The sequence below is a fragment of the Strigops habroptila genome, chromosome 2 (genome assembly GCF_004027225.2).
Source record: "Strigops habroptila isolate Jane chromosome 2, bStrHab1.2.pri, whole genome shotgun sequence".
In the NCBI taxonomy this organism is placed as follows: Eukaryota; Metazoa; Chordata; class Aves; order Psittaciformes; family Psittacidae; genus Strigops; species Strigops habroptila.
The window spans coordinates 122,496,324-122,521,826 of record NC_044278.2 but is presented as its reverse complement, the minus strand read 5'-3'; the positions used below and the strand labels follow the sequence as shown (position 1 = coordinate 122,521,826).

Here is a 25,503-nt window from a genome sequence, read left to right as displayed (position 1 = left end):
CAAGCCACGCCCTCTTCGTGCGTCAGGCCAATCAGCGCACAGGGCGAGGCGGACGTAACGCGCTCTTTCACCCAATCAGCTCGAAGCTTTCGCTGGTCCCCCAGGGGAGAGGGGGGGAGCAGCCTCGCTCCTAAAGGGCGGCAGCCAATGGGTGGCGGGTGCGCGGGGGACGCTGGGAGGCGCGCGGAGCGGGCTGTGACGCAGCTTCCCCCTCCGTGAGGCGGCGGCACCGCGGGAGCGGCGGGGCCCGCAGCGGCCGGGCCCGGGCGGTGAGTGCGGCCGGGCCCGGGCGGTGAGTGCGGCGGGGCCCGCAGCGGCCGGGCCCGGGCGGTGAGTGCGGCGGGGCCCGCAACGGCCGCGGGCGCCTCGCGGGGCACCGGGCCCGGCCCAGGGGAGGGCGCGGGGGTGCGGGTGCGGCCCGGCCCGCTCTGAGGGGCCCCGCCGGTGCGTGAGTAACCGGCCCCTGCCGCCCGCTCCCGGCGGCTTTCGGCGCTGTCGGTTCCCCGTGTTGGGCGCTGCTGCAGGTGCCAGTGGGGTGTGGGAGGCGGTTAACGGGGCTGCCGGTGGAGCCGGGGTGACGGGACCGGTCCGCGGGGCACTTCCCGGGGCTGGGCCCCCGGCCCGCCCTCGGGAGAGGTGTTTGCCTGGCGCTAACTCGGGTTTCTTCGGTGCGGCTGGAGCTTTGTCCGGGGTACAGTGTCCCCAGAGCCTGCCGGAGCGGGGGAGGCGCCTCTTCAGCCGGGGCCGGTGCTCAGCAGGGGCACGGGGTGCATGGAAGCCCGGCTCCTGCTAATCCTGCTGGAGTTGGGCTCGGTCCCCGCCTGCCGCCGCTGCTCCTGCGGCCGGGAGCTCCGGGTGTGCGGCGCGGCTCAGGGCTGTTCTCGTGGCACACGTTTGGGTTAACACAAGGTTTGGCACGGGTGGGTGTGAGCCCCCTGCCTGTGTGCACTGTCCCCCGGGTGGAGGGTGCTCTGGTGCGTCCCCAGCAGCAGCGACCGCGTAAACCCCACGTTCCACAAGTGAGGAACGCTGCAGGAGGGTGAGATCCCGGAATAACGCCTTTTGCTTTCAGAAAGTTGTTACACTTCAGGTTTCTGCTGAAAGAATTTGGCGTTTAACAGTCTGACTGTGAAGGAGCAGGGGCCTGAGTAAGGGGCGCAGTGGGAGAAGAGGGGCTGGGTGAGCTGCAAGTGAGGTTGAGAGTAACGAGGTTGAACAACTGAAAGCTGTGGGGACACTTGATGTGGTCTTTAGTGGGAGCTCTTAGGGGCAAAGTGACCATGAATGGAGGTAGAGAAGAGCGCAGCTGAGGTGGGTGTGTGGGGTTTGAGGTGTTCCAGGGTGAAATTGGTGTTCTAAGTGTTAAAATGATCAAATAGGACATTTTTAAGGCATCACCCCACAGAATGATGGGGTTCTCCAGGCTCAGGGTGCTCCGAGAGTTTGTCACATCAGCTTTTTCCTCCTGATACCAGAATTGTGTTATTTGAAGTCTTTTAAAGTGCTCAGGGAAGTCCATAAGGACTTGGATGTGTGAGTGAGAAGACTCTTAGCACCACAAAACAGTGACCTGCTGTTGTGAGTAGTTGAAGATAACACGAAACATCATCTTAGTTACTCTTTATGTGTCAGACCCTGATTTGCTCCTTGCTGCTGCGGTCCCCAGTGCGCTGGGCTGGCTGCAGAGGTGCAGGGGGTAGAGCTGTGGCTGCTCAGGATCCAGGTTTGGCTGTTCCCAGAGGGGTTTCTGGGAACAAATACCTATGATTTCGTGCATGTGCAGATGGATTTAGTGCCTTCACTCTGGAGTGGCTGTGCTGGGCTGTGCAGTGTGTGTGTGTGTTTCCTTTTGGTTAGGAGGAGTTGGAGTTAGGGAGCTATAGAAGGGCTGTGGAACTGGGCAGAAGTGTGTGTCTGGAGATTAACTTGAGTTCTTGACAACCACATGGAGAGTACTTGATAGCTTGTTCAGCCTGGAGAAGAGAAGGCTCCAGAGGGACCTTAGAGCCGCTCCAGTGCCCGAAGGGGCTCCAGGAAACCTGGAGAGGGGCTTTGGACAAGGGCCTGTAGGGACAGGCCAAGGGGAATGGCTTTAACCCGCCAGAGGGGAGATTGAGATGAGCTCTGAGGCAGAAGCTCTTCCCTGGGAGGGTGCTGAGGTGCTGGCACAGACTTTTCCCAGAGAAGCTGTGGCTGCCCCATCCCTGGCAGTGTTCAAGGCCAGGTTGGACACAGGGGCTTGGAGCAACCTGCTCTAGTGGAAGGTGTCCCTGCCTGGGGCAGGGGCTGGAACTGGATCAGCTTAAAGGTCCCTTCAACCCAAACCACTCCATGAGTTTATCACTATTCTGGATGATGAAGCCTCCTGGAAAACCTAAATGGAGTTTAAAAAATGCCAAAGTGCTCCAGGTCAGCGTGTCCTCACGTGGAACACTGTCGACCTAATGTGACCATAAATAGTGCTTTGTAAATGTTCCTGACAGGGGCCATGTCTTAGTTTTCTAAACTTCTTAGTCCTGTGCTGCTGTGGATTAATGGTGCTGCCAAGAGGGAATTGTTCTGTGGATAACAGCAGCGTTTTCCACACTGGAGCCAGCAGGTGCCCGCCTCGCTGCAGGAAAAGGCAGCTCTGCCTGGGGCAGGGCTAAGGACGTGTGGTGGGTTGTTGAAAAGAGCCATTACATTGTGTTTGTGCTTGGAGAAGAGCTTGGGGCGAGGCAGCACAACGAAACGTGTCTGGAAATGCACCAGTGGGTTGTGAATTGGGGTGAAACTCCCCTGAGCGAGTACTTGGAAGCAGTGAGCTTTAGAAAGTGAAGGAAATCCTGGTGCAGCCCCGTGAGTGTTAACAGGAAGCAGATGGAAGGGGTATTCCTGCAGTTCCTGGGCTGTGCAGTTCCACTTGTCTTGTTTGAAGGAGTAGGCAGATGGGGTTTAATGGAAAAGTCAGGGAAAACCCTGAGAGTGCTGCAGGAGCTGCAGTGTGAATCCTGTGTGTCTGCAGCAAGGTGTCCCTTTGGTGCTCTTGCAGGAGTTGATAGACTCACGGAATGGTTTGTGTTTGGAAGAGACCTTAGGTCATCCAGTTCCACCCCCCATGGCTGAGCGGGGCTGAGCTTGTATTGCCTGAGGTGGGTCAAATGTTTGTAGACACAGATGTGGGAAGTGCTGTTAGTGTGGGATGTTCTGGAGGATTTTGTTGGGAACACATGGATCAGGGGAATAGTTTCGTTTAAGGTTTTTTCAGTCATAGAACCATGGAATCCCAGAGTGGTTTGGGCTGAAGGGAGCTTAAAGCTCCTCCAGTCCCAACCCCTGCCCCGGGCAGGGACACCTTCCACTAGAGCAGGTTGCTCCAAGCCCCTGTGTCCAACCTGGCCTTGAACACTGCCAGGGATGGGGCAGCCACAGCTTCTCTGGGAAAAGTCTGTGCCAGCGCCTCAGCACCCTCACAGGGAAGAGCTTCTGCCTCAGAGCTCATCTCAATCTCCCCTCTGGCAGGTTAAAGCCATTCCCCTTGGCCTGTCCCTCCAGGCCCAGTCTGTGGTACAGAAAACCTCACCACAATTAAAGGTGGGAGGCAGCTTCTTTGGGACGTCACCAGAGCATTAGTTCCGTGTCCCTCCTGGCCTTGCGACAGTGCTTTACATTGCTTAGTGTGACATAAACCTGCTGCCATGTGCTTTGTGGCTTCAGCACTCATTACATTGCTTACATCAACCCTGAGGAAGCTGAAAAATGAGTTTTGAAGATAAGTTTTAACTAAAAGCCGAATTCATCTTTGCAGGTTGAAGGGAGGAAGCTGATACATCCCAAAAATGTTTAACAAATCCTTTGGGACTCCGTTTGGAGGCAGCACCGGCTTTGGGACAACTTCAACGTTTGGACAAAGTAAGTAATAAACTGACTTTCCAGCACTTCAGGTGGTTGTTCCTGCAGGCTCAGGTGGTGGTTCTTTGTGATGGAATCAGAGGGCTGAGTCAGGGGCAGGCTTCTCCACTAACCAAGCTCCTAATGCGGGTGGATTCCAGGATTCCATGTACAGTATGGAAACTGCCTTAAAAAAGAGGATGGTTAGCTCAGATGAAGGCCACCTTGCTGGGGGGGCATTCTTTCAGTTAATACTGGATGCACTGGGAAGTCTTGGAAGGAATATTCTGTACTCTGAGGGGTGTCGTGTGGAGATACACGTTGTAGATACCACAAGTGAGGTTATAGCCACTAAATCAGAGCAGAAACTGTTTATATGCTCTGTTTGTAGGAAGGAAGCACAGCAGTGCTGTTTATGTTGCCATGGGTCACCAGAAGGGCTAGAGCCCCTGCAGAGGAGTCTCTTTGCACTGTGTACAAGTGACTGACTCCAGTATCCCAGCCCTTTGCTTCAGGAGCTCCATACAAGTGTTAATGATACCACTTCCCGTACCCCAGGCACCGAGGTGTAGTTAGACATGCACAAGCTGCTTTTGGAACATTAAAAAGGCAGTAACAGCATTTGGTTCCTTGTATCCATGTTCAGAACATGGCTTATCTAAACTCCAATGGTGATTTCAGATGCTGGCTTTGGGACAACAAGTGGAGGAGCGTTTGGAACATCAGCCTTTGGGTCAAACAACAATACTGGCAGCCTCTTTGGGAGTACACAGACAAAACCAGGTACTGCTGTGGGGTGGTTGGAGGGGAAACCAGTCCTGAAAGAGGGATGTTATTAAAAAGAGGTGTGGGGAAGGAAAAGAAAAGAAAGAAACCCAAGCAACCATCAACAAATGCAGCAGCAGAACCTACCCAACCAAAAAACTCACCCCAAAACAACAGTAAAACCCCAATACACTCAAGCAGTCGATGACTGTAAATGATTAATGGTCTGTCAGTGTCCTCAGGAGGAAGCTCTGATCCTTTGTTAGATCAGAACTGTCTCATTTAAAATGCTGTTAAAGAGCATAGGGAAGCCCATAAGGACTTGGATGTGTGTGTGGGGAGACTCTGACACCACAGAACAGTGACCTGCTGTTCTGAATAGTTGAAGAACCCCAAACCCCCCCAAGCAATTGAGTATTGCAGATGATTAATGCTCTGCTTCTGTCTGCAGGAGGGTTATTTGGTTCCACGACGTTTAATCAGCCAGCCACCTCCTCCACAAGCACTGCCTTCGGCTTTGGAACATCAACTGGGACATCAAACAGCCTGTTTGGAACGACCAGCACTGGGGGAGGCCTCTTCTCATCCCAGAGCAATGCCTTTGCACAGAATAAGCCAGCTGGGTTTGGAAGTGAGTGAAACTGCTGCATGTCCCCTGAGCATTGCTTGTTGTCTTTGAAGAGCACAGAATGCTCTGGGTGCACGTGTGGAGCTTCTGCAAGTGTCATTAAGTGTGCGGTTGGAGTTACTCCTTCTCCTGAAGGATATAGTGACACTCTTGTGGTCCCCAGCAGCCAAGAGTGAGGCTTATGGCTACAAAGTCTGTAGTTGTGATTCTAGCCATGACTTTTCCTAGAATCCCAGACTTGTTTGGGTTGAAGGGACCTTAAAGCTCATCCAATCCCAACCCCCCCATACGGGCAGGGACACCTTCCACTAGAGCAGGTTGCTCCAAGCCCCTTCCAAGCCATTCCCCTTGGCCTGTCCCTCCATCCCTTGTCCAAAGCCCCTCTCCAGGTTTCCTGGAGCCCCTTTAGGCACTGGAGCTGCTCTAAGGGCTCCCCTTCAGGAGCCTTCTCTTCTCCAGGCTGCCCCAGCCCAGCTCTCTCAGCCTGGCTCCAGAGCAGAGCTGCTCCAGCCCTCGCAGCAGCTCCGGGGCCTCCTCTGGCCTCGCTCCAGCAGCTCCACGTCCCTCTGGTGCTGGGGTTTCCATTTCCAAACTATTTTGTAATTTGAATAAAGTTGAAGTTTTAAAATTCAGGTTTCTTTAGTACTGATCTTTTTCTTGCATGTTTCTTCCAGACTTTGGAACCAGCACCAGCAGCGGGGGGCTCTTTGGAACCACGAACACCACTTCCAATCCCTTTGGCAGTACCTCTGGCTCTCTTTTTGGCCCAACTAGTTTCACCGCTGCTCCAACTGGCACGACTATTAAGTTTAATGTAAGTTCTGCTTTTCCTTCCTACTCAAACCTGTTTACTGTAGGAATAAGTTTTGCAGTTACTTGTGTGAACTGCTGTCTTGGTCACTGAGCTGAAGAAACTGAGAAGTTCATACACACCAGTGTGCAGTGTTCTGAAATGTGTGAACAGCCCCATTAATGAAGCTGTTGCAGTGGAAACAGGAGTTGTTATGAACTCCAAAGAGCTAGGATGGGGTTTATTATGATTTTCATAGAATCCCAGACTGGTTTGGGCTGGAGGAGACCATAAAGCTCCTCCAGTCCCAATGCCCTGCCCCGTGCAGGGACACCTTCCACTAGAGCAGGTTGCTCCAAGCCCCTGTGTCCAACCTGGCCTTGAACACTGCCAGGGATGGGGCAGAATTCCAGGTGATCAGTGCTAAATGCTGATAGCAATGAGACATTTAGGAATGGGACAAAATAAATGTGAGCCCTAAGTCTTAGAGACGTAAACTGGAATGTGGGGCTGACCCCTGGTGATTTCTGGATGAATTCTCCTTAAGAAAAGGTTGAATAGCATCCCAAAGGTTCTGTGGCAGTTGGAAATGGAGGGTGGCTCAGAAAAGAACCCACCATGGAAATGGGGAACTGATTCCTGCTGACAGGAGGTGTTCTTTTACCCAAACCCTGTTTCACACCAGTCTCAGCCCTCTTCATTTCTAGGCTGAGCTGGTTTAACACACAGACTTTGTTGTTTTGAGGCAGAGGCAAAACTCTGACAACAACTTGTGCAGGCTGAGTGCTGCTGATGTGCGTTTTCATAGCAGAATTAAAGACAATGAAATCCAGGCAGAGCTGGAGGATTTGGTTCAGAGATTATATAAACTGCTCCTAAAGTGAAACTGAAAGGAGTTCAGTTCAGAAGGAGCCGTGCCTTGTTCTGGGTGCTCACAGGGTGAATTCCACTCTCAGTTGCTGCTGAACCATGTCACAGGGTGAGGCCCCAGCTGTGCAGAGAACACTGATCCACTGCTCAGGTCCTGTGCTCAGCTTAGGTTTTAACAGCACCCGCTGAGAGAGCACTAAGGGTGTGAACAAACCTCTACCTGGGTTTAATCCTGATGTCTTGACCTCTTCTCTTGCAGCCACCAACTGGTACAGATACTATGGTAAAATCTGGTGTGAGCACCAACATCAACACCAAGCACCAATGCATCACTGCCATGAAAGAATATGAAAGCAAATCTCTGGAGGTCAGTCAACAGTGTTCAGACACTCCTGTCTTGCTTGGCTTTCTGTTAGTGCTGGGTTAGTAGAGGTTTTTATAGCTGTAATGAGTATCTGCTGTGCTCATTAATGTGAGTACGAACTTCAGTATCTGCAGCACCCACAGAAGAGGGGTGTCATCAAGTAAAACACTTCATGTATCACCAAATTAATTGCATTTGGGTTTAAATGCCTAACACTGCAGGTTTTGAGGAGCTGCAATTCCATGTCCCGGTGTACCCAGATACAGTCCTACGCTGCTGAGATAATGGCAGAATCTCAGACAAAACTCAGTTCTTTAATGTGAACTAGTGGTCCGGAGGGCTTAACCTGAAGCCTGTCCATTCAAGTTGACTTATTTGATGCTTCAAAACAAGTCTTCTGCTCAAAAGATCTGAAAGAGCTGTGGGATGTAAACTGGAAGCTTAAACAGGAGTCTAAGTTTAGGTCATAAAATCATAGAATTGGGTTGGAAGTGCCTTAAAGCTCCTCCAGTTCCAACCCCTTGCCATGGGCAGGGACACCTTCCACTAGAGCAGGTTGCTCCAAGCCCCTGTGTCCAACCTGGCTGCATTGAATTGGAGGTCCTGTTGATGGTGTCCCTCTTTTAAAAATGTGGGTGCTGCAGCTTTTCTTGATACCTTCATCTCAGAATAGGCTCGAATGCTGTGCAAGCTGCTGCTCACACTTGTCCAGACGTACCCTGTGTAAAGAGAACTGGCTTTTCCTTTGCTAGGAACTGCGTTTGGAAGACTACCAGGCAAACAGGAAAGGACCCTCCAACCCTGTAGGAGCTGGAGCAGCTGCAGGCTTGTTTGGGTCTTCTACAGCTACGTCAAGTACAGCTACAGGACTTTTTGGCTCTTCTACTACTAGTACGGGCTTTTCATATGGACAGAATAAAACTCCTTTTGGAACCAGTAAGTACTGCCTGACCCCTGCCCTTACTGTGACTAGAGAAGCTATTTAAAGGCATGTACTGACAAAAGATAAGGAAACACTGGTGTGAGCTCAGAATATTCCTGGTTGTGTTATCAGCATTCAGTAATCGGGTTTTTTGCTGTAGGAATCTCCATTTACTGTTCAGGGGCTGTAACTTCTGCATCCCCCAGGTTCTGCTGAAAGCAGCTTATTAGAGCATCTGCCTCGCAGGGAAGTCAGCTGCCTCCCGTGGGCGAGGAGAGCAGGCTGAAGCAAACCCACCAGGATGCTGCTGCTGGTGGGCAGGGTGCAGGCATCAGTTAGTGCTGAAGTCAGGATTCTGCTTTAAGGAGCACAGATACATTCCCTGGAAATGGGCTGGTTCATTTATAGCAGCCCAGCTAGACTCTGCCAGGGGCTTGCCTCCACCGCAGAGCAGGGTTATGATGTGGACCTGTTTTATCATAGACTCATGGTGGTGGTTAAACCCCAGCCGGTAACTCAGCACCACGCAGCCGCTCGCTCGCTCCCCCTCTGCTTCCCCCCGGCTCCTGCAGGGATGGGGGGGAGAATGGAAAGAATGTAAACCCACAGGTTGAGATAAGAGCAGGCCAGTAACTAAAGTATAATACAAAACTGCTACTACTGCTAATGATAAAGGAAATAACAAGGGGAGAGAACATAAAACTAGAAAGGGAAAGGGAAAAAATGCCAATACACAAGTGCTGCACAATGCAATTGCTCAGCGCCTGCCGATGGATCCCCAGCCCAACCCAAGCAGTGATCTGGGCCTTCCGGGTAACTCCTCCCAGTTTCTATCCTGGCCGTGACGTGCTGGGGGATGGAATACCCCTTTGGCCAGTTTGGGTCAGGTGTCCTGCCTCTGCTCCCTCCCGGCTTCCCGTGCCCCTCCTCATTGCAGAGCATGAGACTGAGAAAGTCCTTGATCGGAGTAAATATTACAACTGAAAACATCAGTGTTATCAGCGTTGTTCTCAGGCTAAAGTCAAAACCACAGCACTGCACCAGCTGCTGAGAAGGAGAAAAATGACTCTTACAGCTGAACCCAGGACACTCATAGATTGGTTGGGGTTGGAAGAGACTTTAAAGCTCCTCCAGTCCCAATCCCCTGCCCCGGGCAGGGACACCTTCCACTGGAGCAGGTTGCTCCAAGCCCCTGTGTCCAACCTGGCCTTGAACACTGCCAGGGATGGGGCAGCCACAGCTTCTCTGAGAAAAGTCTGTGCCAGCGCCTCAGCACCCTCACAGGGAAGAGCTTCTGCCTCAGAGCTCATCTCAATCTCCCCTCTGGCAGGTTAAAGCCATTCCCCTTGGCCTGTCCCTCCATCCCTTGTCCAAAGCCCCTCTCCAGGTTTCCTGGAGCCCCTTTAGGCACTGGAGCTGCTCTAAGGTCTCCCCTTCAGGAGCCTTCTCTTCTCCAGGCTGCCCCAGCCCAGCTCTCTCAGCCTGGCTCCAGAGCAGAGCTGCTCCAGCCCTCACAGCATCTTGGAATATGGAAACATCGTGGGTTTAGATAAATACTTGAGGGTGTTTTAACCAATGTGTTTCTCTGTTGTAGGTACAACTGGCTTTGGAACAGGAACCACGGGGGGGCTTTTTGGTCAGCAGCCTCAGACTACAAGTCTGTTCAATAAACCTTTTGGCCAGCCCACAACGACGCAGAACACTGGCTTTTCTTTTGGGAACACCAACACCCTGGGGCAGCCCAACACGAGCACAATGGTAAGAGAAACTGTTTGACCCCTGATGGTGGAAGGTGTGCTATAGCTACTCCAGTAGACACAGGACATAGGGATTTAGATCTTCCTCGGACTGTGGTACAGCTTCATCACGTGAGGATGCAAAGCTTTGAATGCCACCATCTGAGCGAGCAGCTTCTTGCCAAGGAAAGCTTCATCCATGATAATGGGCAGCACAACAGCTGCTAACAACCAACTTCGCCCATTCCCTTCTTTAAGCTGTCTGCTCTGTCAGTTCAGGTGTCTCTTATGTTCACAGAGGCAAAATAATTCCATTCTTAACATCCTGTGGGATGCGTTACCAATCCTGTGCTTCCCGGTGGCTAATGAGCAGCATTCATGGGCTCTTCTGGTAGAAGGGTGCTGCAGAGCTGTAACCCGTGGCATAGCTGGGGCCCTGCCTCCAAATATGCCAGATTCTTCCTGAGTATCTTGTGACTTCTCCCAGAAAATGTTTCTTTTTCCTCTCAAAGTGATGAGGAAATTCCAGCAGCCTTTCCCTCTCCCTCAGTGAGGAGTGAGATGTTTCTTTTCCCTCTCCCTCGCTCAAAGTGATGAGGAAATTCCAGCAGCCTTTGAAGCTTGGAGCATAAATTCTTTGCTTTTTTCTTTTATTTGATACTTTTAATCTCCTTTTTGTCCCTAATCTCTTGGAGAATGACAAAAGCTTCTGAAATGCCTTTCACCCATCGTCCCCCAGCACAAGGGCTGATGTCGCAGCATCATTCTAGTCACTGACTCTGGTTTAGTTCCATTGTCACCAGTGCAGACCTGGAGAAGCACTGCAGCGTGAGCTTAACCTAGTTCCTCTCCATAGGGTCTCTTTGGGGTGACCCAGCCCTCACAGCCTGGAGGCCTCTTTGGAACAGCTGCCAATACAAATGCTGGGACTGGGTTTGGAACTGGAACTGGGCTCTTTGGACAACCCAACACAGGATTTGGTGTTGGCGGTTCGGTATGTCTGTGCCTTTGTTATACAAAAACAGAACTAGAGGAAGTGAAAGTAGGAATAAACGGCTTCGGAGTCCTCTTCCTGGGTGCTGACCTCCATGAAAATAGCATTATCTTAGGAGTTAAGTGCCCAAGGTTCAGAAATAGTGAGGTTTATGTGAACCGAAGGTTGCAGAATAAGCATGTGCATAGAAGTAGTGTGGCAGAAATAAGGCCAGGTTGGACAGGGCTACTAGAGCCACTGCTCTAGTGGAAGGTGTCCCTGCCCGTGGCAAGGGGGTTGGAACTGGAGGAGCTTTAAGGTCCTTTCCAGCCCAAACCATTCCATGACTATCATTCTGTAAGTAATGTCTTGAGTGATAAAACACAGGAGGAGAGACCTAGGTATGCCTCTGTAGTGTTGAAAATACAGATGTTCAAGTTGTGATGACGATAACTTAACAAAAAATGAACTTGATTAATGATATTTGGTCATTCTGGGTGTAATGGAGTGTAATTAGGTTGGAAAAACCCTGAAGACCAAGTCCAGCTGCAACACTTGCTTCCAGCAGGTGCTTGCTGCACACTGGGGCACGTATATGTGCGAATAACCCACCACTGCTGGGGGCTGCGTTGTGGGGCTTCACGTGCGCTTCGCTTCAGTTCTGCTTTCTTGCCTACAGTGAAACAATTAATACCAGGTTTCCACATTGATGTTTCTCCCTTCCAGACCCTGTTTGGGAACAAGCCTGCTGGATTTGGAACCACCACGACCAGCGCTCCCTCGTTTGGTACAACCACCGGTGGCGGGCTCTTTGGTAACAAACCAACCCTGACTTTAGGAACCAATTCAAACACTTCCACTTTTGGTACATATTTAAAAAGTGGGGTTTCAGTCTCTTAGCACCATACTGCATATACCACACACACCTGGCTGCTGAGTATTGCATGCTAAATGGTTCTGAGTGTTAAGATTCTCAGGTAAGCCATGCTCCTGATGCGTGTTGCTGCAGGGGAGCATTTTGGATGCTGGTGTATACCTTTTCTGTTAGAGTGGATGTTGGTTTGCCTCGATGGGGCAATCCCAGGCACAGACAGGCTGGGGGAGACTGGATGTAGCAGCCCTGAGAAGAAGGACCTGGGGGTGTTGGGTGAGGAGAAGCTCCCCATGACCCGGCTTCAGTGTGTGCTTGAGCCCAGAACCCCCCCGTGTGCTGGGTGCACCCCCAGAGCGTGAGCAGCAGGTCAGGGAGGGGATCCTGCCCCTCTGCTGCGCTCTGGGGAGCCCTTAGAGCAGCTCCAGTGCCTAAAGGGGCTCCAGGAAACCTGGAGAGGGGCTTTGGACAAGGGATGGAGGGACAGGCCAAGGGGAATGGCTTTAACCTGCCAGAGGGGAGATTGAGATGAGCTCTGAGGCAGAAGCTCTTCCCTGTGAGGGTGCTGAGGCGCTGGCACAGACTTTTCCCAGAGAAGCTGTGGCTGCCCCATCCCTGGCAGTGTTCAAGGCCAGGTTGGACACAGGGGCTTGGAGCAACCTGCTCTAGTGGAAGGTTTCCCTGCCCGGGGCAGGGGTTGGGGCTGGAGGAGCTTTAAGGTCCTTTCCAACCCAAACCACTCCATGATTCCTCTTGGTGGTACTGCCTCTCTCTGGGGTTAGATAGTTTCAAGTACTTCTATTCTGACAAGAGCAGAAGAGAAGATGGAGCCTGTACTTAAACTGAAATCAAAGCATTCAGCAAACGGAGGTGTGTGAAGAGGCTGTAAACACGCTGTGAGTGCACAGGAGTGGGGAAGGAAATCAGGTATAACCAGAGATGCTGCAGCTTGGTGGCAGGGGAAGGAGACTGTGCACTGGAGCGAAGGTAAAATGGAGCAGTCAGTTCTGGTTTAACTGGAAGCTGTTGTTGTTTTTCATGGTATGAAGGGTCGAATTCCTGAACACACTCGGTTTTGTGTGTTCCTGTTGGAACTGCTGAACAAGTGTGTGACTGAGCCTGAGAAACGTGCAGGGATAGTTCAAGTCAGTGACCATTTCCCTTTACAGGGCTTCTGTGACATCTGCTTTGTCTTTTTTCTTCTGTATCTGAGAGCAGCAAAACTGTTCCTGAAAGTGAGCAGGAGAGGGCTCAGATGCACCCTTTGTTCTGGTTTGGGTTATTTTATTAACTGTATAGGCAATAAAGTCAGCAGTGACTTAGCCTCTTCTTCCAGCTGGCCAGAATAGAGACAGGGAAGAAATTGCAGGGCTCTTGGGGCAGCATCTTTTAAGCACAGCTTCATTGTGGTGACCCACCCTGGGCAAACTCAGCCCATCGTGGTGTTTGTGGGAGTTGCTTCCCAGCTCCTTGTCCTTCTCTGAGATCCCCATAGCCCATGTGTTGATGCTGTGTGGTGAGCACTACTGGTCGTAGTGTGGGGTTTAATTCACCTCCATTTCTTGCAGTGGTGCAGTTGTAGGAAGAACAAAGTTTGGTTCTAAGGGGTTCCTGGTGTTGGTCCATGACTGCAGTTTTCTAGTCCAGTTCTGCCTCTGCATGCGAACAAACCATGGGATGGTTCCCAATCTTCCCTGTGAGAACTGATCTGTCTGATGTCAGATTTGGATTGTACTTAGTTACTGTTAGAGATGTGTCTTTGAGCTGCGTGCTTGTAGGAATCGAGTTGTTACCCGCTTTGTTGGTAAGAATCAGGGAAGTGTGTGTGGTATAAACAGTATAAAATGGGATTTGCTGCTTCCCAGCAGCTGGGGAAACTTAATACACTTCATTCCACTGCCAGAAACAGCATCACTGTGTCTCTTCTGGCTGGCAGTAAAACTAGGAAGGTTGTAACAAACTGGAAAGCTTAAGAAGTCAGAACACCTGTACTGATCTTTTCAGTGTTATTTCAGTATTATTTTCATTATTATTTCGTAACTCAAGTGTGATTTTTACCATTGAAGTCTCTTCTTGCTGCTTGTCAGTTGAACTCCCACTATTGGAAACAGTGTGAAATCAGACCTTAACTGTGGCAGGGCTGTCTCCGAGCTGGGCATACCTATTTATTTTAATGCATCTTTTGAATTCCACCTCTGATCATGGAGATTAATGAACTTCTGGTTCTGTTCTTGAAGGGTTTGGTGCCAACACTGCTGGAAACAGTTTGTTTGGAAATAAACCTGCAACTGGGACTCTGGGAACCGGCCTTGGAACCGGGTTTGGAACAGGTAAAGAGTTAACCAGTGTATTTCATGTCAGCCTAAGCATAGTCCTCAAGCATCAGTGATGGTACAGCCTTGTTGCTAACTCTAATGTAGATGTTTCAGCTTGAAACCATCAATCTCTGTCTCAGATCAGACCCATACAGAGTTTCTAACATGGTGCCAAGTAACCTTTTAGAAATTCCAGCCAGCAGGAATTGCAGTTCAATAAAGTAACTGATTCTTTGCTGTGGGATAAACTGGCTTCTAGGTTTGTCCCAGTGCTGTAGTGCATGGCAGTCATCTCTCTTGCTGCAGCTCTTGGGGCAGGACAGACGTCTCTCTTTGGGAACACCCAGCCGAAACTCGGTGGAACACTGGGAACGGGAGCGTTTGGAGCACCAGGGTTCAATACATCAACAGCTACTCTGGGCTTTGGAGCCCCTCAGCCTGCTGTGGGTAAGTATGGGTTAACCTCACCGTAACTGCTGCTTCCTCCCCTGTTTTGGATGTGCCTAAACATAGGAGCACATCCCACTCAAATCCTTTGGAGGGAAAAGAGATGTGTGAGCATCTTTTTGAACCACTTCTGTTCTCAGTAGCAGGGGAGATCATGTTAATGGCATTTTTGGTGCTAATTATATGTATTTTTTCAAGCTGTGTAACATTACTGATAATTGCAGCTATTTTAGAGCTTTGTCTTCAAGGTCACCAATGTATTTCCCATCATTGAATTTGGGGCAGCAGCAGTAGGTGCTTGCAGAAAACTGAAAAGGGAGATATAGCACTGGCATCGTCAGTAATTCCAGGCAGGAAAGCCAGAGGGGTGCAATTCCCAGGTGAAATAAATGGTGTTCAGGTTCAGGCACTGGTTATACCATGTTGTCAGTTCCAGTGTGTAGCAGGAAGCCAGGCAAGGTGACAGAAGGCCTCTGTGGAGGAATGAGGAGCTCTGGAAAAGCTCAGACACTGACAGGAAGCCTGTGGGAGGTGGAAGCGGGGGGGGTGGTCTGGGAAGGAGGCAGATGTTGTTTGAGCATGTAGGGATGGCTTTAGGAAAGCCAAAGCCCAACGGGAGCCAAATTTGGTCAGGGATGTTAAAGGCAATGAGGAGCTTCTAGAAGCATACACGTGAAAGAAGGAAGAGCAGAGGTGGCTGATTCACCTGAGGGTCATCCTGCCATCCCGAGGGACCTCAGTGGGCTGGCAGGAGCCTCATGAACTTCAACAAGGGGAAACGCAGAAGTCCAGAGGGAGCCATGAAGGTGCTGCAAGAGCTGGAGCAGCTTTGCTCTGGAGGCAGGCTGAGAGAGCTGGGGTTGGCCCTGCTTGAGCAGGGGGCTCAGACAAAGGTGGCCTTCAGAGCTGCCTCCAGCCTCACTGTTCTGTAACCCTCAGAGTCACTTCAGACACCAGTTATGACAGGGAAAGTGTGGCTGGGGGGAGCTACATCCTCTTCATGGTGAAATGCTCTCTCGTGTGTTGCAGTCAGGCTTTCCATACTTCTGCCTTGCTCCCAGCATACTTCTGTATTCCTAATGCTTGGACCTCCCTTGGAGTAACTCTAGAGATGATCCAAGCCTTCACCTCTGTAGGCAACACCTGCAATGGGACAGCATCAACATCTCAGTTAAACCAGCTTTTTTGGTCTGATAAGAACCAGTTGTTTCAGTCTCTCCCCATGAGACTCTGGCAGTGAGCTGCTGCTTCTGGAGTGGGCTTGTCCTTTGGGAATGCACAGAGTCAGTCCTGTTTTCTTGGAATTACTCTTCATGGGGTGAACACTTAGAACATTTTAATGGGAATTAAAATGAGATGCTAGAAGGTGGAGAGACAAAATGAAGAGGCTGTGGTTGCAGAGGGGGCTCCAGGCCTGTAAGTTTGGTTGCTGCAGCAGGAATGTCACATTCTGCATGAAATATTCCCCTCCTGCTCCTGGGAAAGTGTTCCAGGAGTCAGTAGCTAAAGGCTTTAGTGGGCCAGGCCCCTGCTGCTCATGTGCAGCTCTCTGTGCCCTCAGCTTTTCACCATTCAAACCTGCCTGAAGGTGGCTGCAGATACTAATGGGGGAATAGAATCTGATTTCTTCTCCAGACCGCTGCAGCAGCAGTGACTGGGGAGCAGGGGAAGGAATGCTGAAGGTGGTAAATAGCGAGATGTGTATTCCTCTGAGGAGGTGCTGTGGTGCTGGAAGGCTGTTTCTTCTGCTTACTATGATTCTGTCAGTGAAACTGTTGAAACTAGAACCTGCTGTTCTTTTTCTAGCACTGACAGACCCAAATGCATCGGCTGCCCAGCAAGCAGTGCTTCAGCAGCATCTCAACAACTTGACTTACTCACCCTTTGGAGATTCTCCACTCTTCAGAAACCCCATGTCAGACCCAAAGAAGAAGGAAGAGGTAAGTGCACATGAACATTAAACTAATTTTATGGGTAAGACTTCTGCTTTGTGCTCACTGTATTCACTTCAGTACAGTCAGCAGCAAAATAAGCTGCCATCTGCACCCTCGTGCTGGTGCAGCAGCTTTTTATGCTCTCCAGGATGCAAACAGCTTATGCTGTAGCTTTGTTCACTGCCTTCACCTGCAGAGCTTCCCCCAGAGCCTTGGCTTTGGGGTTCTAGTGTTGACTGCTGCTGCTAGAAGAAAGATGGGTAATGGTCTGTACCTTTCAGTGCCTAAAGGGGCTACAAGAAGGTTGGAGAGGGGCTTTGGACAAGGGCCTGTAGGGACAGGGGCCCTAGTCCATAGCTGAGGCAGAGACCCTTGTCTGCTCCAGGCTCTGAGGCCTCCTTGCTCCAGCTGCTGGCCCCAGGGTGCCAACATCTCTGGTCTGTCCCCAGAGTCACTCTGCTTGGGCTGGACACCCAGGTTGGCTTCTTCAGAGCTACATCTATAGGTTGTTATTGGCCCTTCAGCAAGTGAGTGACTGGAGGCTTCTGGTCCTTGGCATTGCTTCTGTTACCTGTTGTCTCCCAGCTTTGTGTCTGGTTTTGTTCATTGCTTCCCCCTTTCCTTCTTATCCCCTTTGCATTTAAAAGGTCCTTGACCAGCCAGCTTTACCAAAGCAGCAGTGAGTGGTGTGAAAACCAGTTCTCCATCTCTTTGTTGCAGAGGCTGAAGCCTACTAACCCAGCAGCTCAGAAGGCCTTAACAACACCCACCCACTACAAACTGACCCCTCGTCCAGCGACCAGAGTGCGACCGAAAGCTTTGCAGTCAGCTGGCCCTGCCAAATCCCACCTCTTCGATGGTCTGGATGATGATGAGCCATCCCTGTCCAACGGGGCATTCATGCCAAAGTTAGTGTCTCTTCCATGTTTGTGTGTGAGATGAAGCAAACTCCTGTAGAGGGTCCCAAATTCCGTGACTGTTCTGGGATTCAAATGGGAATAACAGGAACTAATTCTCTGTAAAACTTGAACTGCTTTTGGTAGAGGAGCTAAAGTTCAGCTTAAGCTGCGAAGGCCAAATAAGCTGTAAAATGAGGTCACGCCACGAGTGGAGCAAAGCTCCTATGAGGTCAATTAGGAATTGCTACAAGGAAAGCTTGTAGGGTGTAATACTTCCTGCTTCTGAGCCTGAAGTGTCATTAGGTTGCTAATGCACTTGCTATGGAGGCAGATTTGGGGCATTTCACAGCCTGGCACAGGTTCTGCTTCAGATCCATGGATGTCTCCATGAGAAACAAGTAATGATGCTGTGGATCTACCCTAGTGAAGCTTTTGGGTTCAGGCTTCAAGAGCATCAGTGGTAACCAAATTGAAAAGGGCATTGGAAAGCTTTGGAGCTTAGTTAAAACAAACAGCAAAAAGCTTTGGAGGAAGATGCATCCTTCCTTGAACACCCCTCCGAGCACAGGCTTTCTAAAGCATTTTGTAACTTCTGTGAACTTGGTTTGTCTCTAACTCAGCCTGAACCATCTGTTTGCTTTCCAGGAAGAGAGCAGACTCTGGAATTACTCAGTGTTCAGTTGAAAAACAGCAACTGATCACAAGATCAGAACAAAGGGATGCTTGGAGCTCTTTGGGTGTAATGGGTGTAGATGTTCAGCGATCTTCAGCTTGCAAGTTCAACCTTAGCTTGGCCACTGATTTGCTCCTAAAGTAACCGTGTAGTAAAGAAAAACCTGTGGCTGCAGGACAGGCTTTTGCTGCTGGAAAAGCTGCTTTGTAAAGCAGAGCACTGTGGTTTAATGAACTCAGGTTTTGAAACTCAGTGACTTGTGCTTCTCACCACTTACTCATAAACCAAAGCCATGAGTGGAACTCCAAAGAGCATTTTAGTATCTCAGCTACTGCAGTGCTCTTACAGGGAACTTCATGTGTCCTGGGTGGGGAACAGATCTCACACAGCTGGTTTGTGGTCCCTGCAGCACCCGAATGAAGCATGAAATATATATTTATGCAGTCTATAGATGCAGATTTCTCTTTGGTGCTGTTTGGTTTTAGGAAGAGCATCAAAAAGCTGGTTTTGAAGAACCTCAACAGCAGCAGCCTCTTCTCTCCTGTCAATCGGGAAAACGAAGACCTGGCTTCTCCCTCGGAGTACCCGGAGAATGGAGATAGGTGTGGAGATGGGTGAGGTGGAGCACCACTCGTGTGTGTGCTTGTGAGAAATGCAAACTGGTTCTGCCTGTCTCTTTAGAATTGTTAATAGTATAGGTGCTTATTGTCAGGGATGTCATCTTAGCTGTTCATTGAGGCACACTGACCTGTTGAGATTCATTTCCTCTTAAACTGGCCATGTTCTTCCTGCATGGTCACATACCAGTTCATTCCATGCAGAATCAGTTGTTGAGAGGAATAACTTAAAGAATGACTGCCAGAGGGGAGATTGAGATGAGCTCTGAGGCAGAAGCTCTTCCCTGTGAGGGTGCTGAGGCGCTGGCACAGACTTTTCCCAGAGAAGCTGTGGCTGCCCCATCCCTGGCAGTGTTCAAGGCCAGGTTGGACACAGGGGCTTGGAGCAACCTGCTCTAGTGGAAGGTGTCCCTGCCCGTGGCAGGGGTTGGAGCTGGATCAGCTTTAAGGTCCTTTCCACCCCAAACCATTCCATGACTGTGGTACCCCTCTCCCAGTCTTATCACTACATTTCTTGCAGTGGGAGCCCCAGAGTGGATGTGAAGTGGTGAAGGTTGTCTAACAAGGGCAGAGCGAAGGGGAATGATTGCTTCCCTCAGTCTGCTGACCCAGCAGTTCATGTCATGATCTGTTTTGCTTTTGCTACAAAAGACACCAGAGTTTGAATGCTGCATAGTCCCTTAGAACTAAATAATTCAGCTTCGTTTTTCCTTCCCTCAGGTTCTTCCTGTCAGTGCCCCCTGAAGAAAACCACAGGCAGGATGGGGAGCGAGAGGACGAGGATCAGCACGAGGTGAGCAGGTTTTACACGAACCCCATTGCCAGGCCCATTCCCCAGCCTGCAGAGAACTCCCTGCACAAACACCACAACAACGTGGACGACACCATCGTGGCGCTGAACATGCGCGCGGCCCTGCGGAACGGCCTGGAAGGCAGCAGTGAGGACGCCTCCTTCCACGATGATTCCCTTCAGGATGAGCGTGAGGAGGAGCCAGAAATCATGCACCATCTGCACCCTGCAGGTGAGGCTGGGGCTGGGGTGGGTGTGTGGTTCCTGGCAGCATTCCATGCGTGCTTCAGTAAAGTTCTCCTCTGGCTGTTGTAGACCCTCAGCTTTTGCTCTTTGCTTCCCCTGCTTTATTCTGTAGAACCCAAATCTTGCTTTTCAGTCTTGTCTTGTGTGGAATTTGTTTTTGCTGAGTCAAGAGCAGTTGAATTCCATCACCCAGTTTAATATTAGACCGAGATAGTGAGATGTGTGAGAGAGAGGAGGAGGACCCAAGCTGTGAGTGTTCTGCAGTAGTAAACTGACTTGTCTGTTGTTGATTTCACAGATAGAGATCTAATGCTTGGTAGTTACCCATGTGGAAAGCGCACTGTAGAATTTGCCAGGAAAAGAATGGTCCATAGGACATGGTTGTGTCTGTAGAGACCCATCGTGTGTGTTTTCAGTACACTCGGGTCCCATCTCGGGGTTTAGTAAAACTGAAAAGGATGGAGCAGCTCTGCTCTGGAGCCAGGCTGAGAGAGCTGGGCTGGGGCAGCCTGGAGAAGAGAAGGCTCCTGAAGGGGAGACCTCAGAGCAGCTCCAGCGCCTAAAGGGGCTCCAGGAAAGCTGGAGAGGGGCTTTGGACAAGGGCCTGGAGGGACAGGCCAAGGGGAACGGCTTTAACCTGCCAGAGGGGAGACTGAGATGAGCTCTGAGGCAGAAGCTCTTCCCTGTGAGGGTGCTGTGAAAGACTGAGGTTGACAACTCGCTGTCAGCCCGGTGCTGAAGGTGCTTGTGTTGCAGGCATTGTCCTGAAGAGAGCTGGCTATTACACTGTCCCCTCCATGGAGGACCTGGCTAAACTCACCAACGACAGGAACGAGTGTGTCGTGACAGGCTTCACCATTGGTCGCAGAGGTAAGCACGGGCAGCTCGCCTCATGCTGGAGGGGACTTTACACCCATGGAGCTTCAACCTCAGTTCTGTGCTTACAGTAGGATCATGAACAGCACCCTTGGGTGCTGAACAGCTGGGGTTCAGGTCTTGCAGTATTCCAGCCTGGTATCACTATCAAAGTGGAGTGATTTGAGAAGGTTAAAGGTGAGAAGAACAAAATCACTTGCAGTTGTAAAATCCAAACTTGCTGCAGCGTTGATGCACACCTCATGGTCATCAGCCTTTCCATCTTGGGTGCTATCTGGAGCTTGAGTGAAGAACCTTCAGCCCAAAGTGTGTTCTTTACTCTTTTATTTAACACAAAATCATATAGTGTATACTATTTAAATGCTTCACATTGGTGTTGGCAATACAAATAGCCAAGTGATAACAAAAAGCTTTCTGTGCAGAAGTGGCTATAAGGAAGCTGGGAACACATCTCTACTGTGTTCACATTGGGAAGGGGCTGTAATTGTGCTTTGCTCTGGAGACATGGCAGAGGTGGGTGGTAAGGTGGAGAAGGGAGTGCAGCAGGCACGTGGGTTCTCTGGCATGTGGCTTGTCCTGGGCACAGTGTGATGGTTTGGGTTGTTTTGCAGGTTATGGATCCATTTACTTTGATGGAGAAGTAAATCTCACCAACCTAAACCTGGATGACATTGTGCATATCCGTAGGAAAGAAGTTGTTGTCTACCCTGACGATGAGAGAAAACCACCCATTGGTGAAGGCTTGAACAGGTCAGTTTTAAATGTGTGCTCTGTGGGGATGGGGCTCTCAGGGGTGTTGTGCCTGACACTGGTGACCTGCTGTGGCTGCAGGTGGCTACCAAGAGATCTGAATCCAGGCTGTGCGTTCAGATCATGGAGTCATGGAAGAGTTTCGGAAGGGACCTTCAAAGCTCATCTAGTCCAACCCCTGCAATGAGCAGGGACATCTTCCACTAGATCAGGTTCTCAGAACCACATCCAGCCTGGCCTTGGATGTCTCCAGAGATGGAGCATCCACCACCTCTCTGGGCAACCTGTGCCAGTGTTTTACCACCCTCATCATAAAAAATCTCTTCTCTCTTGTCTGAATCTCCCTCTTTTAGTTTAAATCCGTCACCCCTCGTCCTGTCACAACAGGCCCTGCTAGAAAGTCTCTCCCTATCTTTCCCTTTAAGTACTGAAAGGCCACAGTAAGGTCTCCCTGGAGATCACAGCATGTCACAATCATAGATACTTGTGGGTTTGTGAACCAGAACCTGGGTTTAAAAGCTGGTTTGAACCCGCGTGTTCAGTTCTCAGCTCCTCTATGTACTGTAGTAGCTTTGCCTCAGCCCCTTGTAGCCTCTTACCCTTTTGTCTGTCTTTCCCAGACGAGCTGAAGTTACCTTAGATGGAGTGTGGCCTACAGATAAAACCTCTCGTTGCCCCATCAAAAGCCCTGAGCGACTGGCAGAGATGAATTATGAAGGGAGACTGGAGGCTGTGTCTCGGAAGCAGGGCGCCCGCTTCAAGGAATACCGCCCGGAGACCGGATCCTGGGTCTTTAAGGTGATGTTCTTGTCCTGGCTGTGAAGTGACATCAACAGTATCAGAAATAGCCTGAAGTTTGAGTCTCCTGAGAATTCTAATTCAGAAACTTTCCTAAACTTCCATAAGCTGTCTCAGGTCCTTCAGCTGTAGTACAAAATGTCCCAGAATCATAGAATCCCAGACTGGTTCAGGTTGGAAAGGACCTTAAGATCATCCAGTTCCAACCCCCTGCCACGGGCAGGGACGCCTCACACCAGACCATGTCGCCCAAGGCTCTGTCCAGCCTGGCCTTGAACACTGCCAAGGATGGGCATTTACCGCTTTGGGCACCCTGTTCCAGAGCCTCAACACCCTCACAGGGAAGAACTTCTTCCTTGCATCCAACCTAAACTTCCCCTGTTTCAGCTTGAACCCATCACCCCTTGTCCTATCACTGCAGTCCCTGATGAAGAGTCCCTCTCTGGTGTCCTTGTAGCCCCCTTCAGATACTGGAAGGAGTCCTCACCAAACTGATCACAACCTCTTTGGCTTCAGACCTCCACACAGTGGGTGTTCCTGTCTACCCAAAAGCTGAATTGGTTCTAGATGTCACCACCACTGTGGAAGGTGGCCAGTTAGGCCAGCTCAAACTTGAGGCCTTTCAGAAACGGATGCCTGAAACCTCTCCTGCAAGGCCTGACATGTTTGCCCTTCTTTACGCAGGTGGCACACTTCTCCAAGTACGGCTTGCAAGACTCGGATGAGGAAGAGGAAGAACATCCTTCAAAAGTGGACATCAAGAAGTTAAAAACCACCCCAGTGCCACCGCCTGGGCACCTGCCCCCCCAGCAAATGGCCCTGAACGGCAAACCAACGCCTCCAGCTCAGGTAGAAGGAGGACAGTGACTAAAAGGGAATTCCTAGGATGGAATCTTGAGGAGTAGCTGTGCCCGGGGAGGGGTTGTGGAAGCAACCAGTACCCTGGAAACCGAAGAGCAAAACCTTGTGCAATCCAGTAGCTCTTCTGACCTCCTGATGAGTGTTCGCGTGTTCCTCTTCGTTCAGACACTTGACATTTCATGCTGGGGCGGGGAGGGATGGAGAAGCTTTAAACCTTTGTTTCTTGTTTAATTTTGGGGTTGAGTTTGGCATGTTTGCACCTCTTGGGGAAGAAAATTTGGGTTTGTGCCTGTTAGATATATACTATATAGTTACAACACCTTGTGCTGCCTGCCTTGAGAACGCTGTTGTGCATTAGTTTGACTTTACCCTCAGCCAGTGTGCAAGACTCTGCTTTCCATTTTAAGAATGTGCTCTATTTTTATTAAAAAATACTTTTTTAAGGCTGGTTACGTGCTGGGTTTGACATGTGTTTGTGTTGGATGTGACTGCTTTAAAGCTTTGTAAAACATCCTCAGAGTTGTGCCTCTCTCTTACCTAGGGAAGGTGGCATTTTATCCAGGTCACTGGCGATCCCCTAGGGTCTAACATGAATTTAATGTTAAAAAAGCCTTTTATATGGTTTTAAAGGATATTCAAATGGTAGCTGATACTCCTGAACTTTCCAAATGGAATTAGTAAGGATATTGTCAAGCTAAGGGAGGAGCTGCTTTGTTGTGGTTGAAAAAACAGCCTATTTGGGAGCCATCCTGGCACTGATGGAATAAAATGTACTCATTGTGCCACATGGGGATGGTAAATGTGAACTAACTGTGGCTTTTGGGGTAACTTGTCATAAACAGCAATAGCAGAGAGCAGATTTAAGGGGTTTTTCTCGCAAAACTAGATTCTCGGTTGCATATCATGGAATTGTTTGGGATGAAGGGACCTTCAAGCTCCTCCAGTCCCAACCCCCTGCCCCGGGCAGGGACACCTTCCACTAGAGCAGGTTGCTCCAAGCCCCTGTGTCCAACCTGGCCTTGAACACTGCCAGGGATGGGGCAGCCACAGCTTCTCTGGGAAAAGTCTGTGCCAGCGCCTCAGCACCCTCACAGGGAAGAGCTTCTGCCTCAGAGCTCATCTCAATCTCCCCTCTGGCAGGTTAAAGCCATTCCCCTTGGCCTGACAACGAGCAGACATCAGGAATTAGCTGTGACCATTGTCCTCAGCTCTCCTCCTGCCCAGTTGGCTGTGGTGACACTCCCCAAGCTGATAATGAACTATGGAGTGTGGCAGAGCACTACAAGCCCTTCAGGAATGTCTCAGCTCTGTCACCAGGAGCTGGTTGGTAGAACAACCCCTGTAGAATGCCACTCATGGCTGGTGGTGTGCAGCAGGTCAACCCACCAGAAACCCCTGGCTTAGGAGTAATTAGCCTGCACCATGTGAACTGTGGTGGTTCTCATTTTGTACGTCTGACCATCCCCTGTTGCTCAGGTGTGAGTGTCCTGAGGGAGGACTGATGCTCGCAGCTTACTTGGGTTTCCAGAAGTGCTGCATATAGATGAGCACAGGAACCGAGGCAGGTCATGCCCTGGAAATCATGCTAAGGAGTGGAAAAGCACATTCAAGTGGCTGCTCTTGGCTCATTAGAATCAGGCAGGAAATGTGATGAAGGTTATCAGATGAGGCAGGTAAAGTCAGATGTGGGTCTGTAAAGGTAGAACTTGGAGCAGCGGCAGAGGGAGCGTTAGTGAGTGGTATCCACACACACCTGCAGCATGCGAGGCAAACCATGGTCACAGCCATGAGCTTCACCACTCCCTTCATTGGGCTTTAATGCAGCCACGTCCCTGGTGTAGCCATTCCCTGGGACCTTGCAACATTAATACATTCATTAATATTCAAGTAGTGAGGGAAGAAAAGCCCCAAGTCTGGATCCTTTTAAATGCTTCCTACAGGCCAATTAATTGCATTTTGAGATGCTTTGCGTACCAAGTGGGGCAGGTTTTGAAGCCATGCTGTTTGTCAGGGGTGAGGGAAATGAAGCTCAATGGTTTTCCTATTTTGGGGAACAAAACCCTTAGTTAATGGTTTGCAAGCCAAAGAGGTTCATTAACCTGCTCAAGTTTTTGCTAAGTACGTTTGAATCTGTGAGACAGGTCAGAGAAGTCACACACATTCCCAGTATTTTTGGCTGCTTAAAACATCGCTCTGGTCCCCATTTGGACAAGGGCCTGTAGGGACAGGCCAAGGGGAATGGCTTTAACCTGCCCGAGGGGAGATTGAGATGAGCTCTGAGGCAGAAGCTCTTCCCTGTGAGGGTGCTGAGGCGCTGGCACAAATTCAAGGCAGGGGATTGGGACTGGATGAGCTTTAAGGTCCCTTCCAACCCAAACCATTCCATGGCTCTATGCTTGAAGGTGTGTACAGGTCCCCTCAGGCTCATCACTAAGGTGCTGCCATGTGATTGCCATCAGTAAAATCCTAAAACTAATTCTTCCTCCTGCCTTGGACCAGCAGGAGAGA

General features: G+C 50.3%; 1 protein-coding gene across 3 annotated transcripts in view; it reads left to right on the top strand.

Moving 5' to 3' along the window:
* Positions 1-171: 171 nt before the first annotated feature.
* Positions 172-25,503, top strand: part of NUP98 (nucleoporin 98 and 96 precursor) — a 39,713-nt gene continuing 14,381 nt past the window's right edge. The window contains exons 1-21 of one of the 3 annotated variants that reach the window (XM_030473100.1): positions 172-269; positions 850-857; positions 3,788-3,891; positions 4,552-4,653; positions 5,087-5,266; positions 5,938-6,077; positions 7,183-7,290; positions 8,040-8,223; positions 9,804-9,967; positions 10,802-10,939; positions 11,645-11,732; positions 14,027-14,119; positions 14,411-14,551; positions 16,358-16,491; positions 17,206-17,393; positions 18,543-18,659; positions 19,395-19,696; positions 20,467-20,580; positions 21,198-21,336; positions 21,957-22,134; positions 22,819-22,983. In XM_030473100.1, coding sequence (XP_030328960.1) covers positions 3,819-3,891; positions 4,552-4,653; positions 5,087-5,266; positions 5,938-6,077; positions 7,183-7,290; positions 8,040-8,223; positions 9,804-9,967; positions 10,802-10,939; positions 11,645-11,732; positions 14,027-14,119; positions 14,411-14,551; positions 16,358-16,491; positions 17,206-17,393; positions 18,543-18,659; positions 19,395-19,696; positions 20,467-20,580; positions 21,198-21,336; positions 21,957-22,134; positions 22,819-22,983 — 2,748 coding nt within the window. In that variant the 5' untranslated portion in view covers positions 172-269; positions 850-857; positions 3,788-3,818. Of the gene's footprint in view, positions 331-849; positions 858-3,787; positions 3,892-4,551; positions 4,654-5,086; positions 5,267-5,937; positions 6,078-7,182; positions 7,291-8,039; positions 8,224-9,803; positions 9,968-10,801; positions 10,940-11,644; positions 11,733-14,026; positions 14,120-14,410; positions 14,552-16,357; positions 16,492-17,205; positions 17,394-18,542; positions 18,660-19,394; positions 19,697-20,466; positions 20,581-21,197; positions 21,337-21,956; positions 22,135-22,818; positions 22,984-25,503 lie in introns of all 3 variants that reach the window. The other 2 variants (XM_030473110.1, XM_030473119.1) reach the window with 2 other exon arrangements.